The sequence below is a fragment of the Callithrix jacchus genome, chromosome 13 (assembly GCF_049354715.1).
Source record: "Callithrix jacchus isolate 240 chromosome 13, calJac240_pri, whole genome shotgun sequence".
NCBI lineage: Eukaryota > Metazoa > Chordata > Mammalia > Primates > Cebidae > Callithrix > Callithrix jacchus.
In genome coordinates this window covers 105,018,443-105,038,854 of record NC_133514.1, presented here as the reverse complement: position 1 = coordinate 105,038,854, position 20,412 = coordinate 105,018,443, and the positions used below count along the sequence as shown (strand labels likewise).

The following is a 20,412-nucleotide window of genomic DNA, read 5'->3' as shown; positions in this document are numbered from 1 at the left end:
GTATCAGTGGAACATATCATAAAATAATAAAAGCTATATATCACAAACCTATAGCCAATATCATACTGAATGGGCAAAAGCTGGAAGAATTCCCTTTGAAATCCGGCACTAGACAAGGATGCCCTCTCTCACCACTACTATTCAATATAGTATTGGAAGTTCTAGCCGGAGTAATCAGGCAAGAAAAAGAAATAAAGGGTATTCAGTTACAAAAAGAGGAAGTCAAACTGTCTCTATTTGCAGATGACATGATTGTATATCTGGAAGACCCTATTGTCTCAGCCCAAAATCTTCTCAAACTGATAAGCAACTTCAGTTAAGTCTCAGGATACAAAATCAATGTGCAGAAATCACAGGCATTCCTATACACCAATAACAGACAAAGAGAGAGCCAAATCAAGAGCGAACTCCCATTCAGAATTGCTACAAAGAATAAAATACCTGGAATACAACTAACAAAGGATGTAAAGGACCTCTTCAAGGAGAACTACAAACCACTGCTCAATGAAATAAGAGAGGACACAAACAGATGGAAAAACATTCCATGCTCATGGTTAGGAAGAATTAATATTGTGACAATGGCCACACTGCCCGAAGTAATCTATAGATTCAACACTATCCCCATCAAACTACCAATGACCTTCTTCCTAAAACTGGAAAAAAACACTTTAAACTTAATGTGGAATCACAAGAGAGTCTGCATAGCCAAGACAATCCTAAGCAAAAAGAACAAAGCTGGAGGCATCACACTGCCAGACTTCAAACTATACTACAAGGCTACAGTAATCAAAACAGCATGGTACTGGTGCTAAAACAGATACATAGACCAATAGAACAGAGCAGAGACCCCAGAAGCAGCATCACACATCTACAACCATCTGATCTTTGACAAACCTGACAAAAACAAGTGATGGGGAAAGGACTTTATGTTTAATAAATGGTGTTGGGAAAACTGGCTATCAATGTGCAGAAAGCAGAAACTGGACCCCTACCTGTCACCTTACACTAAAATCAACTCCAGATGGATTAAACATTTAAACATAAGACCTAACACCATAAAAATCCTAGAAGAAAACCCAGGCAAAACCATTCAGGACATAGGCATAGACAAGGACTTCACGACTAAAACACCAAAAGCAATGGTAATAAAAGCCAAGATAGACAAGTGGGATCTAATTAAAATTCAGAGCTTCTCTTTCATCATTAGTGGCTTATCATTCATCATTAGAGCGAACCAGCAACCAACAGAATAGGAAAAAATTTTTGCAATCTGCCCATCTGACAAAGAGTTAATACCCAGAATCTACGAGGTACTAAAACAGATATATAAGAAAAAAAAAAACCCCATTTAAAAGTGGGTGAAGGATATGTATAGACACTTTACAAAAGAAGACATATATGAGGGCAACAAACATGAAAAAATGCTCATCATCACTGGTCATTAGAGAAATGCAAATCAAATCCACATTGAGATACCATCTAACGCCAGTTAGAATGGTGATCATTAAAAAATCTGGAGACAACAGATGCTGGAGAGGATGTGGGGGACTAGGAACACTCTTACACAGTTGGTGGGAGTGTAAATCAGTTCAACCATTGTGGAAATGGTTTCTCAAGGATCTAGAAATAGAAATTCCATTTGATTCAGCAATCCCATTACTGGGTATATACCCAAAGAACTATAAATTGTTCTACTGTAAAGACACATGCACACCTATGTTCATTGCAGCCCTGTGCACAATAGCAAAGACCTGGAACCCACCCAAATGCCCATCAATGATAGAGTGGACAAAGAAAATGTGGTACATATACACTATGGAATACTATACAGCCATAAAAAACTATGAGTTCATGTCTTTTGTAGGGACTTGGATGAATCTGGAAACCATCATGCTCGGCAAAAGACACAAGAACAGAAAGCCAAACTCCACATGTTCTCATTCATAGGTGTGGTTGAACAATAGAACACATGAACTCAGGGAGAGGAGCATCACACACTGGGGGCAGTTAGGGGTGTAGGGGAGAGACAGCAGGAGGTGGGGAGGGTGGAGAGGGATAACATGGGGAGAAATGCCAGATAGAGTATGTACCTAAAGTAAAAAAAAGAGAAAGAAAACGACTTGTAGCCTTTTATTGCCTGCCCCCCAACAACTTCCTGCATTGGCATCAGCCTCTGGTCTATTCTGGAAGTCCTGTGTTTGTCTTTGTCCAGGAGGCTTTACTTTATCCCCTCTGCAGTCTTTAATGTTGCTTGTTTAAAGACTCGACATTTTTCTCTTGAAAATTCTGGAAAGTTTTTCTTTCTTTTTTTTAGAAATGTCAAGCTCAGCTGTTTTAAGTAATTTAATACAGCCGTGATTCTCTAGGCTCCCTCTGGGATCACCAGAAACTTAATTGGGGAATTGGATTGTTTTGCCCCAGACAAACTTCTACCGAAACCTGGGAAAAGCCAGTATAAATTAAACAGCAATTGGGAAAAGTTAAGGATTGTTGAGAAAGGTATTAAATTAATGATAATGATATTACTAGTAAAATATCATTTATTGTATGCAGTGTATTAGGAATTGTACTTATGTTATCTCATTGATTCTCACTAAATGATGTGAAAAAAATACTAAATATTTCTGTTTCACAGGGTAGAAACTGACTCTGAAAGACTGATTGCACAATAATGTGCATAGCTAGGTTTTTTTTTTACATTGTGTATATGTTTGATACATCAACCATTTTTCAGAAAAAAATACATATTGAACACTCACCATGCATAAAGCATTCCCAGACATTGTCAAGTACTCAGAGATGAATGGGACTGCCAGCTTTAAGACTTGGTGATTCTCCATCTCTGGAGATAGATAGCTACTTCGTCAGGAACTTAGCATAAGGATGTGTAACTGGTATAGGATATTCCAGTCCTGGGAATGCATGACTCTTGACACATGGCCACTGCTTTCAGGGAGGTTATGGCCTGATGTAGGTTTAAAGACAAAATGGTGATTATAGTGTAAGGCAGCATGTGGTTAAGGGCTATAAGAATACAGGAGGGAGGATGCTTCACTTAAGCCTTCAGTGAGAGAAAACATTATGCCAAGTCTGGCATTTGAGCCAACCTTGAGCAAAAGGTGTAATTCAAGTAGGGGACTTACAGGTTTGGGAAGAATATTTTAGACGGACAGATGGACATGAGCAAAGCCGTAGAGGTAAAAAGCCCAATGCACATATGCATGTTACGTGATAAATAATCTGGATTTCAGAAACCATAGATTTTGGAGAAAGAAATTTTTAGAAACTAGCCTTTGGGAGGCTTAAGTTTTTCATTTTGATATAGTTAATTTCATTTTGTACATTTATTACCTGTGTTTGCACGATACATTTTTATTATGTTTGTTTCCCTTTCTCATGGGTGTTGAAGCTCAGTACATTTTAAAAGAGCTAGTGCAAGCTTGCACTTAACGTCTGTCATGATATTTGGGTGGTACCTCCAGCCTTATTCTTGCATTCTTTACACAGCCATCATGGAATAAACAGCACAAATAGTAACAAAAAGACAGACTACAAAAGCATGAAATAGTAAGCATCATTCAAACCAAGGGAAACAGAATGACAAATCAACACTTATAGGTGGAGAATGCATTTAAAGCCACCACCACCCCGTACTAGCCATGAGAAAAGGGCATTAACTTTATGTTTCAGTGTTCTAAATGATTTAAGTATATATATTAAAACATATTATTAATGCTATTCTGGGTAAAAATATGATATATACATATTTTGTGATAATATTTTTTCCTGACGGTCTTTAAAAGAATTATTTTTATTATACTTTAAGTTCTGGGGTACATGTGCAGAACACGCAGGTTCGTTACATAGGAATACACTTGCCATGGTTGTTTGCTGTACCCATTAGCATGTCTTCTACATTAGATAATATTTTTTATAATGGGAGCTGCCCTGAACATATAGTGATCCCATGCCCTGATTTATCTAGGACATTCCTCATTTATGCCTTTTGTCCTGCTGTAATCATTACACCTCTGTCTGTATAACATTAAAAATCCAAAGTGGATAAGAAGAAAATAAAGGCACATCCAGTTACTAACTACTATGTTAAACCGTAGTTTATCTTATTTTCAGTGGTTCGTCATTGGGGATCTAACTTCCGTAGGTTAAATGGGGTCCTTGCTCTATGAAATTTCTCAAAGGCAGGTATGAGAAGCATCAGATCTCAGTTCTGTTCATCAGACTGATGGCACTGAACAAATCTACATAAATTTCCCACATATTCTCTTAGTCATTCCTGATGAAATATCTCCTTGCTTTGTCTTCTTTGTCTCTTATTATATCATCTGAAAGATGCCCATTTTAAGAGAGGAAGTTGATTGTGGGGTAGTGGGAGTAGGGTCAGGATGGAGAGACAAAAATGAAATCTGAATTGGTGAAGTTAGGCTTTCTAAATGTAATTGCCCCTGATTGATGCTGCAACGTGATATTTTTGTTGTTGCTAAGTTAGAATTCTAACGTCTTTCCTTTATATCCTGTATAGCAGTAATGGTATATAGTGCCTCAGTGAGCCATGTGGTGCTGGTCTGATTCGTGGACAAGAGTGGTTTATGCATCTTCATAAACAAATAGTTTATTGTGAGGCTTGGATAACGGTGGGGAAGTAGGGGGAAATGTACTTGAAGATTCAAAACTAAAGTACCGTATGATAGGGTTCACAAGTCAAAACTTCATTATTATACTTTTTTCTGCATTCTGTTTGTGAGAATGTTGCATTTAAGTTTTGAGTTTCTAATTATTCTTATATGAAGGAACATTTGAAAAGCTGTGGTGTTTCTTGTCATGTTGCTGATACTATAAACTGACTGGCAGAGCTCCCTTAATGGCTGCCGGGGTTATTGGAATTGTGTTCCTACACTGGTTCCCCTTCATGACTAATCTTATTCCTAAACTCCTTTGTGTTAATAATATAATTAGCAACTTCAACCATTCCATGCTTTTTATTCACGGGAATGGAATGTTGTCCTTTTGTCCTCACTATTTTATTGCTTTGTGAAGCCTGAAATGGTGAGAATCTATCCCAGAATTTGAGAGAGAAGTGGGAGCTGACTGCCCTGGGAATGTAATCTGGCATGTATCTGTCATGTTTTTAGTGTTGTGGTGACTGCTGTGGGATTTCAGAACAATTTTGAGAGATCTGTCACCTATTATTAATAGCTTCAGGTTAATACATATAGTTTCTTAAACAATAAAGATTGTATTATTAGGGCATTAGATAATATATCTGTTTATAGGCATAGTACTGTGTGTTTCAAATGCAACTCCAGAGCAGATTTTACCAAGTTGAAATTGAGGCTCAGAAAGGATACACCGCAGTGTATTCAGCTGAGTCTACTGGTGTAAGTTCAGTGTTTCTCTTGAGAACCTGTGGCATCAGGTATGCTTTTTAACAGCCATGTGAAAAAGATCCTTCCCAGACCATAAAACTGCTCAGCTGACAGAGCTAATTTAGTATTTTCTTCTTTTGATCTTTACACTTTATCTTCATTTATAACAGATCATAAACTTTATAGATTATTGCCTTTTATATGGCATACTGAAAGTACATTTTTAAAACTAGAGAAAAAAATTCCTTTGAGGTGATTTTCATAACTATAAAAACATATATTCAGATTTATGTCGTGAATGCATTTGTAGTGAAGTAAAGAGAGTCAGGATTATCAGTTTGACTGAGCTGCAGTTTGATTTCATGGCAGTGTTCCTTTGGACTTTGTTTCCCACATGCACGATTGTTATACCTTATTGAAATACAAATGACAACTAACATGTTTATCATTTCTCCTTCCATGGAATGAGAATTTCTGATTCTATTCAATAATTTTTGTATATCCTAAATGTAATTATTAAGTGTTATAAAACATCTGAACTCTTACAGTGAATACCAAACTTTATTAAAATCAGCGATTCTCAGACTTTGTCTGCCCCACTACATCTAACAGATATGATCTGCTTCTATTGCCCATCATCCGGATAGAGGAGAAACACAATCAACATTTTATCACCATTGTGCGGGTTGAAAAGGCCTGCCTGACAATTCCGTGTGTGCCTCCACACACATACACTCTCCCCTCTTGACCATCACACATGTCCACCTTGAGAACTGCTGATTTAAATGATGACATAATAGTCATGGGAGGGGAGTGGGAACAGCTGAACTCATTACAAGTTGAAATTTGAGGTTCCTTTAATTCTGCTATGCTGAGATGACACCAAGGTTTGATTGATACGTAATATCATAAGCTGGATGCTTTATGGCTCAATTGCATGAAGATGATGAGCTTCACAACTGTTTCCTGCCAATTATGTTAGCTTAGAGGAGCCAAGAGTCAGTAATTTCAGGCCACTGTAAGGTAATGAGTGATCTGTGGAATGCCTTTTCTAGACAGATTTTAGATTAAATTTGAAGATGGGTCACCTACTGGTTTTGCAAACCATTTTTCTTTAGACATCAGGTCAGGTTGACTATTTTAACCTAAAAGTGATGGCAAAATTCGACAACAGAAACCTGCTAGCATGTAATGTTTTCTTTGTTTTTATTCTTAACAAAGACTTTATTGAGAATAATACCATAAAATTTATGTTTAGTTTTTAAATGATTTAATAAATGCTTTAAATCATTTTATTTTTAGAAAAGGTATAGAGTTGTGCAGTCATCATCACAATCTATTTTTTGAACATTTCCATCACACAGAAAATACGCCCTACCTGTTCGCAATCTGTTCCCATTACCATCCCAAGCCCAGGCAACTCCAAATCTGTTTTCTGTCTCTACAGATGTGCCTGTTGTGGACATTTCATAGAAACAGAAAAATACAATATGTAGTTTTTTTCATCTAACTTCCTCCAGTTAGTGTAACTTTTTTTTTGGCATTTATCTATATTGTGGCCTGTTAAAATACTTTATTCATTGCTGAATAATGTTCCATTGTTTGGATATGCCACATTCTGTCTATTTTTTCTATAATGCTCATAAAAGACTAACCTTTTATGGTCCTCGTTGCTGTTTATCTACCTAGCTCCCCACCTCCTTCCCTGGTTTCCCCCATAGAACCAAGGTGAGACTGGGCTTTTCTGGATTTGACCTCCAGGCTCTATGCTGAATAGTTTGTACTCCTCCACTCATCTCATCTCTGACTACAAACATTAGCCCCTGAAGAAGGACTGAAGAAGTTGAGACGATTATATCCAGTTTTGTTGTTGTTGTTGTTTGTTTTTTATTTTTTTGAGACAGGGTCTTGCTCTTTCATCCAGGCTACAGTACAGTACGGTGATCACCACTGCAGCTTCCACCTTGCAGGCTGAAATGATCCTCCCAACTCGGCCAGTTGCATCCTGGCTACTCAGGCTGCTGCACCCAGCTATTTATTAAATTTTTTTATTTTTTAGAGACAGGGCCTCACTATGTTGCCCAGGCTGCTCTCAAATTCTTAGGCTCAAGCGATCCTCCTGCCTTGGCCTCCCAAGTACTCCCAAGTAACCCCAAAGTACTGGGGTTACAAGCATGAGCCACTAGAGCTGGCCTGGATTGAGGATTTTAATCTCAGGAACTGTAACTAATTTTGGAGTGTCTTCTGAGCCCTCAGAAACAGAAAATAGAGTTGAAGATTTCTGTGGTCATTATGAAGTCAGCGTTAGAGTTCTGTGGCTAAACCTAGCATAATTTGTAAACAGCACTTAAATAGCAATATATCACAAATAGATTAAAAGAGAATATTGAAAACATTAAGAAAAAATAAGTCACATAATTCAGTGTCTCAGTTTACAGTATTCAGGGAGAACCTATTCAACATGTGTGTCCTTTTAGCTTTAATTTATGTGCAAACATATACACAGTTTTTTTTTAAAAAAATATGTTTTTCCATAATAACCATTTCCCCATGCGAGTAAATAAACATATTTTGAAAATATGAAAGTTAGTTTCATGCACAGTGCAAGGTCAGAGATAAGGTTTATTCACGTTTGCATCTTTTCACAGTGTCAGACTTTTGTTTATGCAATTTCAATAGCAAAGGCCACGAACTGCATGGAGTTTTCTAAGAGGCGGTGCTCCTTAGTACTTCCTGGTCACTTGGTGGTCACATCTACACAGGCACAAGCCACTCCACAAGTCAGTCAATATTGCAAACCATATGTAATGGTATACCTAATTAATATATAAATGTTACAGATTAAGCATTCCACAACAAACAAAGTAACATTCAATATCAAGAGAAGAGAGTTAGGAAAAGGGGTTAAGGAAATAATCCAGGGAGAGTGAGAAAGACAAAAAGGATTTCCCAATCTGGGCCAGGGCCATCTGTTTTACAAGGAAGAGTCTTTGATGTGTGCACAGCCTTCAGAAGCAGACGCTGGGTGCTTATCAGGTGACAGCAAGACAGTGTCAGTTAAGACAGCCATTTTGAGCTGCTGAAGTCCTGCTCTTTTTATGGCTGCAGCGAGGACTGATAATGGAAGAGTGTGCTTGTTTATGTCTGTATCTGGTTGGTTGAAGGCTTTATTCATTTATTAAGCAAAATACTTTGTGCCTGTTGGCAAAGTGTCCTATGAAACGTAAGATGGGGTCTTTTTCTGAGATGGAGTTACTTGTGTCAAGAGTCCTCTGTACGGTTAGTGTAGCTAGAATGATATCAGGGAAAACTTGGTTGAGAGAGAATTCAGAGAGTAGATACTTGATATCACTTACGGCGTTTGAAAGTCATTGTAAGAAACTGGGAGTTTATTCCAAGTGTAAGTTGAAGCATTAGTTTGTTGAGCAGGAATTTATTTTCTTTGCTTCACATTTTTGAAATAACACTGGCCACAGTGTGAAGAACCAATTAGGTGGAGCAAGAGAGGGAGCAGGAAGCTTGAGTAAAAGGCTTTTACAGTATCGTAAGCTAGAGATGATGGCAGTTCAGGCTAGGGTAGCAATTCAAAATGGCAACAAGTGGCTGGACTTAGAAAATATTTTGAGAGAGGTCGATAGGATTTGTTGGTAGATTACATATACTGGGAGGGAAAAAGAAACAAGGGTGACTCCTAGTTTTGTTTTTTAACCTTGAGTAACTAAGTGACTTGGGAAGCCATTTCAGAGATCTGGAGAAAGCTCTGGAGGAGTGGGTTTGGTGAAGGAAGGTGTAGGAGGTTAAGATCTGGGTTTTGGATATTTAAAATTTAAATTAGGATGGTGCTGGAGGGGGCTATGGGATCTTGGGAGAGTTAGAATGAAAGAAATTACACATTTGTATGGTGAAGGACATGCTCACCATAGAGAAGGAAAAATTGGTGATATATAAGAGGGGAAGAGATAATTGGAAAAATAAAGTCCTTTAGTACAGTGATTTTGGCACCAGAGACCAGTTTCGTGGAAGACAGTTTTTCCACGGATGGGGCGAGAGGTGCAGGGGCCAGCAGGGAATGGTTTCAGGATGAAACTGTTCTATCTCAGATCATCAAACATTCATTATATTCTCATAAGGAACACACTACCTAGATCTCTTGCATGCACAGTTCATAATAGAGTTTGTGCTCCTATGAGAATCTGATGCCACCACTGATCTGACAGGAGATGGAGCTCAGGCAGTAATGCCAGCAATGCAGAGCAGCTGTAAATACAGATGAAGCTTTGCTCACTTGCCCGCCACTCACTTCATGCTATGCAGCCCAGTTCCTAACAGGCCATGGACTGGTACCAGTCCAAGGTCTGGGGGTTGGGGAGCCCTGGTTTAGTGGGAGGGTTGGGATGGGATCCAAAGTAGAAGTGGAGGGGTTTGTTTTAGACAAGAAAGGTGCAGGAGGCAATATGGGCACATATATGAGTGGGTTAGAAAGTTTGGGATGAGAAGAGGCACTTATGATCACTTTATCAGGATTTTCTTGATTAAAAAAAGCAGAGTCATCTGCTGAGATGGGAGGAAGGTGACAGAACTTTGAGAAGAAAGGACATGAATTGGTTTGACTCAGAGAAAAATAATTCACAAGTATGTAATCAAGATTGAGACACTGATGAGAACCAAATCGCATGTGTGCTCATACATTTAAAGTGAGTCCAGCCAGGGCAGTTGTGAGTTTCCTTGATCTTGGGTGACAGGATGATCTGTTCTCTTCCATTGTCCTATTGATTCGAATGCCTGTACTACATTTAGCTTTATATTTTAATATTTTGTAGGACTAGTTTTACTTTATTTTTGTGGAAACTTTTTATTTCTTTTGGCAATTTAGTTTTGCATTTTAGCTTTCAGTGTTGATTATGTTTATTCTGTTTTGGAGGAGTCTGATTAGATTAGGTTGGTACGGAAGTAATTGTGGTTTTTGCCCTTTTTTTAATGGCAAAAACCACAATTACTTTTGCACCAACCTAAATAAGTTCAGATTAAATTTGCCTAGGGTAACATAAAACAAAAGAAGATTTTATTATTTCTTTTAATTACAAATCATTTTTAATAATTCATTTAACAAATATTGATTGAATGCCTATAAGGCCTTGCATGAGACCTTAGAGATACAACGGGGAAAGAGATAAACATTATAGGCCCTGCTTCCACAGAGCTTTCAGAATAGGGTAGAGGTCAGCAACCTATGCCTTTTAGGCAAATCCAGACCACTTCTTGTTTTTGTACAGCCTATGAACCACAAAAAATCTTTTTTAATTAAACATTTATTTTAACATTATTATAGATTCACATGAGGTTGTAAGAAAGAATACAGAGAGATCTTCTATACCCTCTCCCTCATTTCTGCCCAGAGGTAACTTTATGTAAAACTATAAAATAACATAGTATAACCAGGATGTTGACATTGAAACTATCAAAAGACAGAACATTTCTATCAGCACAAGGATCCTTCATGTTGCCCTTTCATAGCCCAGATACTTCCCTCCCACCCAGACACCTTCCTACCCCCTGGAAACATTTAATGTTTTCAGTTTCTATAGTTGTTACTTCATAAATGTGACATAAAGTAAAAATCATATAGTATATAATGTTTTGGAGTTAGCATTTTTTTCACTCTCAGAGTAATTCTCTGGTGATTCATTGAGTTTGTTGCGTTTATTTCAGTAGTTCGTTACTTTTTATTGTTGAGTAAATCCTTGGTATGGATGTGCCACAGTGTGTTTAATCATTCACCTGTTGAAGGACATCAAGGTTATTTCAAGGTTTTGGCTATTATGAATAAAGATCTTATAGACATTCTTATGAACATTTTTTCCCCTCTGGCATGGATGCTAAGAATCATATTTGCTGAGTCTTATGGTAGTTGCATGCTGAATTTTAAAAGAAACTGCCAGACTGGTTGTACCAGAGACTATCAATCCAGTTTCTCTACATCCTTGCCAGCATTTGTGCTGTCACTACTTTTTATTTTAGCTGTTCAAGTGGGTGTGTACTGATATCTCATTTTGGCTTCAACTCACATAATGGTTAATGATACTGAACATTTTTTCATCTGTTTATTTCCTATCTGTTTATCTTCTTTGATAAAATGCCTGTTCATGTCTTTTGATCATTTTCTAATTGAGTTGTTTCTGGGTTTTTTTAATGTTGGGTTTTGAGAATTTATTCTATATTCTGTTCTAGGAAATAGTCCTTTCTGGGTGAATGCAGTGGCTCACACCTGTAGTCCCAACACTTTGGGAAGCCAACACAGGCAGATTGCTTGAGCCCAAGAGTTCAAGACCAGCCTGGCAAGACCCCATCTCTACAGAAAATACAAGTATTAGATGGGTGTGGTGGTATATACATGTGGTCTCAGCTACTCAGGAGGCTGAGGTGGGAGGATCACTTGAGCCAAGGGAGGTCAAAGCTACAGTGAGCTGTGATCATACCTCTACAGTCCAGCCTGGGTGACAGAGCAAGACCCTGTCTCAAAAAAAAAAAAAAAATCTGATGTTGAATATATGGCTTGCAAGTATTTTCTCCCAGTCTGTAACTTATCTATTTACCCTCTTAACAGGGCCTTTCACAGAACAAAAGATTTTTTTTTATTTTGATGAAGCCCAATTTATCATATTTACTTTTTGGATTGTGCTTTCTTTTTGTATTAAGACTAAGTACGCTGGCTAGCTCCAGATCCCAAAGATTTTTTTCTAAAATGTTTATATGTTTACATTTTACTTTTAAGTCCATGATCCATTTTAGTTAATTTTTGTATATAACGTGAGACTCATAGGGTGTGGTGATATCACGTATATGGTTTGTACTCCTTCGAGGGGATGGGGTGCAGATTTGCATGGGTCTACTTCCCTGTCAGCGCTTGCTTTAGCTGTGTCCCATAAACTGTGATATGTTGGTTTTAAAATTTTTATTACATTCAATCTGTTCTTTTATTTCTCTTAAAACTTCATCTTTGACCCATGAGTTATTTACTGTTGTGTTGTTTAGTTTCCAAGTGTTTGGTAATATATCTGTTATCCATTGTGGATTTCTAGTTGGATTCCATTGTGGTCAGAGAAGGCACTCTGTGTGATTTCATTTCTTTTAAATTTGTTGAGGTTTGTTTTATGTCCCAGAATATGGTCTACCTTGGTATGTATGGGCACTTGAAAAGAGCGTGTAAGAGGGTGGAATGTTTTATCATTGTGAAGTAAATCCTGTTGTTTGACAGTGTTGAGTTCTTCTGTAACCTTGCTGACTTTCAGTGTTGTTCTATTAATTTTTGAGAAAAGGATATCTTTGCTCTGAAGTCTGTTTGCGCTGTAGTCTATCTTATCTGATATTAATATAGCTACTCCTTCTTTTTTAAAATTAATGTTTGCATGATGTTTCCTTCATAATTGAAGTATCTTTTAGACAGCATGTAGTTTGGTCATGTTTTTTATTCTCTTCTACCAATCTCTGTTTTTAGTTGGTGTATTTAGATTATTCACATTGAATGTAGTTATTGATATGTTAGAGCTTCAGTCTGCCATTTTGTTTTTTCTGTTTTCTGTTACTTGAACATTTTATGGAATTATTTTTATTTATCTGTGGCATTTTTAGTGTATTTGTATGGCTTTTTAAGTTGTTGCTTTAGGTATTACATGTATATAGCTAATCCCAGTCTACTGGCTGGGAAGGATAGAGGTTCTCTTTGCCTCCCATGTGACCTCCACTAATAACATGGTCAGGGAAGGAATGGCCTTTCTGCCTCTGAATGGAGGTGGAATTCATGGCTCTCCACTAGGCCTCCTTTGACATGACCCCATTGAAGATGGGGAGGGACCCCATTACTGCTTCATGGATGTGGAAGTCCAGGCTTCCCACAAGATGATGGAAATCCAGGCTTCCCACTGACATCCACCAGGTATGAACAAAAGTACCAGCTACCCTCTTCAGCCTTCCCTGACACCATGACAGTGGAGGGGATCACATAGGTTGAGGGTTAGAGTGCCCCATTATAGCCTGGTGAGGATGGAAGTCTGGGCTCCCCACTCAGCCTATGCTAGAATAGGTCAGGGTAGAGCCACATTTTTTTCTGTGGTGTTTGGCTGAAATAGATCAGTTAATACCTAAATAGTTTCTATCTTTTAGGGCTGCCCCCTTCTTTGTCTGTCCCTTGCTAGAGAGAATAGGCTCTTGTTGTGGTCTTATTGTTTTGGGGGGTGTGTGTGTGTGGTTTTTTTGTTTTTCGGTCTGTGCCCAGTGGCATTTCCAGGTTGCTGATGTCTTCTTACAAGTCTATAAATGTGAGTCAAAAGAAAATTCAGAGAATTCTTTGGGTCCCAAGATCACTGACCAATCTGCCTTCTTGCCACCAGCTGGAGTCTTTTTGTGTTTGATTTATAGTGTTCAATATTTTTAATTGTATAGTCAGCCCTCTGTATCCTCAGGTTCCATGTCATGGATTCAGCCAGCTAGGGATTGAACATATTTTTTAATTGCATCTGTACTGAACATGTACAGACTTTCTGTCCTTGGGGTTATTCCCTAAACAATACAGTGTAACAAAAGGAATTCTAGAGATTATCTAAAGAAGCAGTCCCCAACCTTTTTGGCACCAGCAAACGATTTCATGGAAAACGGCTTTTCCACACACTGCCATGTATGGGAGGATAAGAGATGGTTTGGGGATGAAACTGTTCCACCTCAGATCATCAGGCAGACATTCATTAGAGTCTCATTAGGAGTGCACAACCTAGATCCCTCGCAGGCGCAGTTCACAGGGTTTGTGCTCCTCTGAGAATCTAATGCTATTGCTGATCTGATGGGAGGCAGAGCTCAGGCAGTAATGCTCTCTGGTCTACTGCTCACCTTCTGCTTTGCAGCTGGTTCCTAACAGGCCACAGAATGGTACCAGTGCACTGCCCAAGGATTGGGGACCCCGATCTAAAGTATACAGGAGGATGTGCATAGCTTACATGCAAATACACCATTTTATATCAGGGACTTGAGCATTCGAGGATTTGGGTATTCATGGAAGGTCCTGAAACAAGTCCACTGCAGATACCAATGGACAATTATATGTAGCAGGAGGAATAGGGGAAAGGACACCTGCTCCTCCTCCTGAGAGAGGAGGTTTTCATCTATCCATTTAAAACCATTCAGAGGAATCTCATGCTTTTCCTCACCTGTGTTCTCTCTGCCTATAACATCTTTTTCTCCTTTTGCAGCATCAGCCACTATGTAATTGTCATGTCCATGACCATCTTTTTGGTGTTCCTCAATGGCCTGGCCCAGCTGCTCACAACAAAGAAACTCAGACTATGTGGCAAACCCAAAAGTCACTTGATGTGATGTTGCTGAAACACCATTCAGCACCTGGATCCTGATTCTCCTTTTAAACTAAAATCTCATCAAGGATTCAATCAGAAGATGAGTACTAATGTATAATATATTCTACTCCTGTAAGAACAATTGTATTTGGAATTCTGAATTGACAGGTTTCTGGAACAAAGGAGCTTCTTTTCTTTTTTCTAGGTTTTGCAGGCATGAAATAATGATTCTATCTGTAGAAAAATGTAGGAAGGCATTCTCCATTTTCATTTTTTTCCTTTGGCTGGCAGCTTTTCCTAGTGATGTTTAGAGCACCTGCAACAATCTGGTCCCCAACCACACAACTTCCCACATACCCAAAGGAGAACATATGCCTGTGGGGGCAGTGCTGATGGCATCCAGAATCATTGCCATGGCTGAACTGGAAGGAAATCACCAGGTGGCACCATAAATATTTATCAGCTTTCAGCACTGGCTTTGTTAGACAATCAGGGTGTATTATTTCAAATTTGCTAAAGCTTCAGTAGAAAAACATGTTTGCAGGTATTTGTCATGGTCCTTTAGTATGCAGTAATACTATCTTATCCTTTTTAGTGCTATTTCTAGGATTTTCCTAGTCTACCAGCTAGATGCATGTCTAACCTTCACCTTTTTTTCACTTCAGGATTTTCATGGAATTCTGAATGATACAAAAGTAGAGAGTGCTTAGTATTCGTGTCTTACACATAGGAAAAATATTAAAACAAATAGTTTTTAATTGTAGGTTCAACATGTTACCCCTGTGGCTTTTTCATATGTTGTTTTTTTCCTTTGAATTTCTTTCTACTGTCATCTATTATTTTAACAGGATTCTAAAAATCAATGGTTAAACTTTCTGACAATATCATAGGAATTCATATTAAAGTTGTTATTCTTTGTGGTTGTGAGATTCTAGCCCAAAGGTCTAAAATCTCTTCAGCAAATTAGATTTCCATTTGTAAACAACTTCTAATGGGCAAAATTTTTTCAGAGTAGTTTTTATTTGGATTGTTCATAAAATTACCCTTATGTATCCCTGTGGAGTTGGCCTTTTGTCTGTGATGTGCCAGTAGCTTTTGGCTGATGCTAAGCTTTCCTGGTATGTGCCCTATTTTTAAAAAGTAATTGCTTTTGAATTAAGTTATAGCATTACTAATTCACGTTAATGACTAGGAAACCCTCTATAGTTTATTAGATTTTTCAAATTGGCAGGGAGTGAATAAATACAATTTAAAAGAGTCAGATATCAGTTTGGCAAAGAGTACTTTCTTAATTTCAATTTATGATGAAGTATAGTTACAATTTATTTGTAATACTATATGGTATAGCAGTGAAAGAATTATAGTATAAAGAAGAGGTATTAATGTCTTATGAAATCTCATGCATCAGTTCATAGTATTTATCTAGCTGAACAACTAAGAAGCTGTGGTAGCAAACACTGACATTGATGGAACAAGAATCATGAACTTTCATATTACCAGAAAGGATTTTTTTTTATTAGTTTTTTTTCACACATCAGAGAAAACTGACTGTATAAATACTTACCATTTACCTCTTTATGTAGTTTTGCTTTTCATCCTTTCCCCAATTTTTATATAATCAATATTTTATTACAACATTGTAAAATGTGCTCAGTCTTTTATCTTTATTTTGCTCTTTGAAGCATGTCTTTTTCTTAGTTTTGTCCTTTCAGATTCGTGAGTCTGTAGAATAGGTTGAACTTCCCTCTGACAGTATCATAGAGTTTGTGTTGCGTGCCTGCAGCACGGGCTTGCCTTGCTGCGCTGTAACTGGCCCCTTCAGACTCACGTGGGAACAGGCCTTTTCTGTTGCAGTTTCTCGGGTATCTTTAAATGTTTTGAAATGCATATTTTTTATTGAAAAACAGAAAAAAGAAACAAGAGTTAGGGAAAAAGTATTTCTATTTAAGGTATTTATTTTTTCATTCTACCTATGCCATAGATTTCCCAGTCAAGACTTAGCACAGTTGATGATTACTAGTGTTTAAATTAAGAATTGTTATAAGAATTAAAATGGGCAGAACAAATTGTGAAAATATTGAACCAAAAAAAGGCCATGCTGTAATCTTAGAGGGCCCATGAATAAATCTTAGAGGGAACCCTAAGACTTCGGGAAACTACTGCAGCTTGTGTGTCATTTCCCAATATGTTAACTATTATATTTAGTGTACACTATTTAGAATACAAAATACATTTTTATTTTTTAGGGAAGTGTTATAAATGATAACATATTTTCATTGTAATGTGTTCAAAATTATTTATTAATTATGGAGCTGAATTAGAAAAGCTCTTCATTCATTAAAATACTGTTTCTCATGAAAAATAGTTACAAATTTCAGCCAACTCAGATATTAAGAACATCAATGTCAACCCTCTTCCCCTCCTGCCACCTTTATACACTTGTTTTGGTAGACTAGGGGCTCCTTTTCTCCTCCTTTTTGATATATAACTGTGCCAGTAAAAACATGATTTCTGATGCAGCTGGCCTAGAGGGAATGAAGGAGACACGTAGGTGTGGTCTCTAGGACAGGCGTAGCTGCTGCAGAGCTCCCCTGTGGTTGGGAGACCCTAGGGAGCTCCCATATTCACACTAGATGCCATCTTGGGACTGATGAGAATGGAGCTAAATCAACTCTCATTTGGAGAAGACCCCCTTCAACCAGTTCTGAGAACTCTTTTCTTTAAGAGACCAGAGGTAACTTGGTCATTTCTCACCTTTTCATAGTTCTTTTTATGTTGACATTCCCCTTACTGTATTTAAAATGCTTCAAAGCATTAATGATTGTTATGCTGTGTGCTTTCAGTAAGATGGTAATATCTTTTTAGCATTTTCCCATTTCTGTATCAGCATGGTTGTTTGTTTTTGTTTTGAGACAGGGTCTTAACTCTTGCTCAGGCTAGAATGCAGTGGCATGATCTCGGCTCACTGCAACCTCTGTCTCCTGGGCTCAAGCGATCCTCCCACCTCAGCCTCCTGAGTAGCTGGAACTACAGGCACACGCCCCCATACCTAGCTAATTTTTTAAAATTTTTTTGATGGATACAGGGTTTTACTATGTTGTCCAAGTTGTAGCATTTTTTTAAAAAAGACTGGGATTTCTTTATAATGCTTTGTTATTTTTAAAAAATGAAAAGGAAACATTAATTATCAAAATGTTCTTTAATTGGCCTCAAAGGGATAAATCTAGAATTATTATTACCCTTGGGTAAACTCATGAAAAGTACTTAATATTCATTCTATAAAGAAATGAAAAGAACCTTTGAGATGTGTCTCTTACTCATTTCCTTGGGTACACTAAAACGGATTACAGTTATTATTCAACTTTCTACCTTTAGAATTGCAGCATTTATTTGCCACACAGTGGCATTTTTCAGACTTTGTCCCTTAGAACATTGATTCCTGGTAATATAAATAAATGTCATAATAAAAAGAGTTGTTTGTTTGTCTGTTTGTTTGTTGAAACAGTCTTGCTTTGTTGTCCAGACTGGAGTGCAATGGCCCTATCTCAGCTCACTGCAGCCTCCACCTCCCGGGTTCAAGCGATTCTCCTGCCTCAGCCTCCTGAGTAGCTGGAGTACAGGCGCCCACCACCATGTATGGCTAATTTTTAAATTTTTAGTTGTGACAGGGTTTCACCATGTTCATCAGGATGGTCTTGAACTCCTGACCTCAAGCAATCCACCCACCTCTGCCTCCCAAAGTGCTGGGATTATAGGCCTGAGCTACCACGCCCAATCAAAAAGAGTTTCTTAATTAAACATATTTGAGAAACATCTAGTCAAACCACCTTAAATAGATTCATTTACTTTAGTTTTAAGGGAGTTTAACTTGTGATGTGTGTTGTGAAGGCAGGAAGATAGCATTATGCCAAAAGTTTTCACTTCCTTGACAGCAGACCCGATCTTAGTTTCTTTCCTGTTTGGTAAACATAAGAAATGTTTCCAGGCTGGGCTTGGTGGCTCAATCCTTTAATTCCAGCACTTTGGGAGGCCAAAGTGGGTGGATTACTCGAGGTCAAGAGTTCGAGACCAGCCTGGCCAAGATGGCAAAATCCCAAAGCTACTAAAAAGAAAAAAAAAAAAAAGCCTGGCAGTGTAGCAGACTCCTGTAATCCCAGCTACTCAGAAGCCTGAGTCAAGAGAATTGCTTGAACCTGGGAGACTGAGGTTGCAGTGAGCCAAGATCGTGCCACTGCACTCCAGCCTGGGCAACAAAGCAAGACTCTGCCTCAAAAAGAAATGTCTCCATATACTTTTACACTAAAACCTCAATTTGTCATAGTTTTGAAAATAGAGTATTGTATGCTTGATTGAATTTTTTTTCCTGAGAACTAGAATACCATTTTTACTGTAACCCTCAATGTGGGAAAACTTTACAATTTCCTGCAACTTTTCCTGCCTCTGTATAAGTTATACCTGCCATCATTTAGTCTTTTATATGGGAAAGGCCACTGCTACCAGACTGCATCCAGTTAATCACAGCTCATCGTGCAGCCCTGTTGGAGTTTAGACTAAGCCTTTATACCTTATGTTTTATATATTTTACTTGAAAAATAAATTTGTAGGAAATTTTAACTTGTTTTCTTATGATTTGACGTTGTAGAAGGTGATTTGAGTTACATTTTTTTAATAATTGTTATTTTAAAACATTGTAAAAAGAAAACATCAATTATCAAGATTTCCTTTAATTGGCCTCAAAGGGCTAAACTCTAAAATTGTTGTTACTCTTGGGTGAATTCATGAAAAGATAAATTCTTTTTACACAAGAATTTAATTAGCTTGACTGGTATAAAATACCAATTGCATCAAACATCAATGATTCCATTAATTTTTTAAAGTTGTTTTTGCTTTAAGTAGATAATATTCAGTGAATTTGAGTAATATGATTAACGAAAGGACCAACAAAGGTAATTGTCAATCTTACAGACACAAACTTTTACCTAGAATGTCTCAATATTAGGAGAACATCTAGGAATAGTTGGTCAACATTTTAAAAGCTCCTCCCCTTGCTAGTGAGAAGTAATATTCTTAAAGTTAGAAACCATACAATTAAATTCCCGTTTACCTGATACACGTTTGCTTGTCATGTCCTATCGATATCTCATGTTATTGTGATTGCTTTTATTTTATTAAAAAAACTAATTGTAGCACAGCCAGGTGATCCAGGTGAACATCAACAGTGAAAAGTTAGGTTGACAGTGTGTGCCCTGGATACATGATGAGAGTGGCACTTTACCTATATGGACTTCCTCCCCAACACTCCTAAACCCAGTCTAATCATGAGAAAAACAGACAAATCTCAATATAGGAAGGAACATTTGGCAGAGTACCTGGTGAGCACTCTTCAAAACTGCCAAGGTCATCAAAAACAAGGAAAGGCTGAGGAACCGTCAGAGCCTGGAGAAGCCTATGGAGATGATGCGGCACCCTGGATGGGGCCCTGACACAGAAAAGGACCTCAGGTACAAACTAAGGAAATCTGATAAAGTATGGACTGTAGTTAATAAAACATCAATATTGGTTCATTCATTGTGAAAAGTGTGCCTTAGTAATTAGTAATTAGTCATCATTAGGTGTTAATAATAAGAAATTGGGTGAGGGAGTGTGTGGGAACCTTATGTACAAATTTTGCAGAGTTTCTATAAAAC

General features: G+C 37.7%; 1 protein-coding gene across 10 annotated transcripts in view; it reads left to right on the top strand.

Moving 5' to 3' along the window:
- The window catches only part of PIGN (phosphatidylinositol glycan anchor biosynthesis class N), a 143,264-nt gene extending 125,069 nt beyond the window's left edge, over positions 1–18,195 (top strand). For all 10 annotated transcript variants that reach the window (XM_035271293.3, XM_035271286.3, XM_078348254.1 and 7 more), the window contains one exon: positions 14,624–18,195. In XM_035271293.3, coding sequence (XP_035127184.3) covers positions 14,624–14,747 — 124 coding nt within the window. In that variant the 3' untranslated portion in view covers positions 14,748–18,195. The remainder of the gene's footprint in view (positions 1–14,623) is intronic.
- The last annotated feature ends 2,217 nt before the right edge of the window (positions 18,196–20,412 follow it).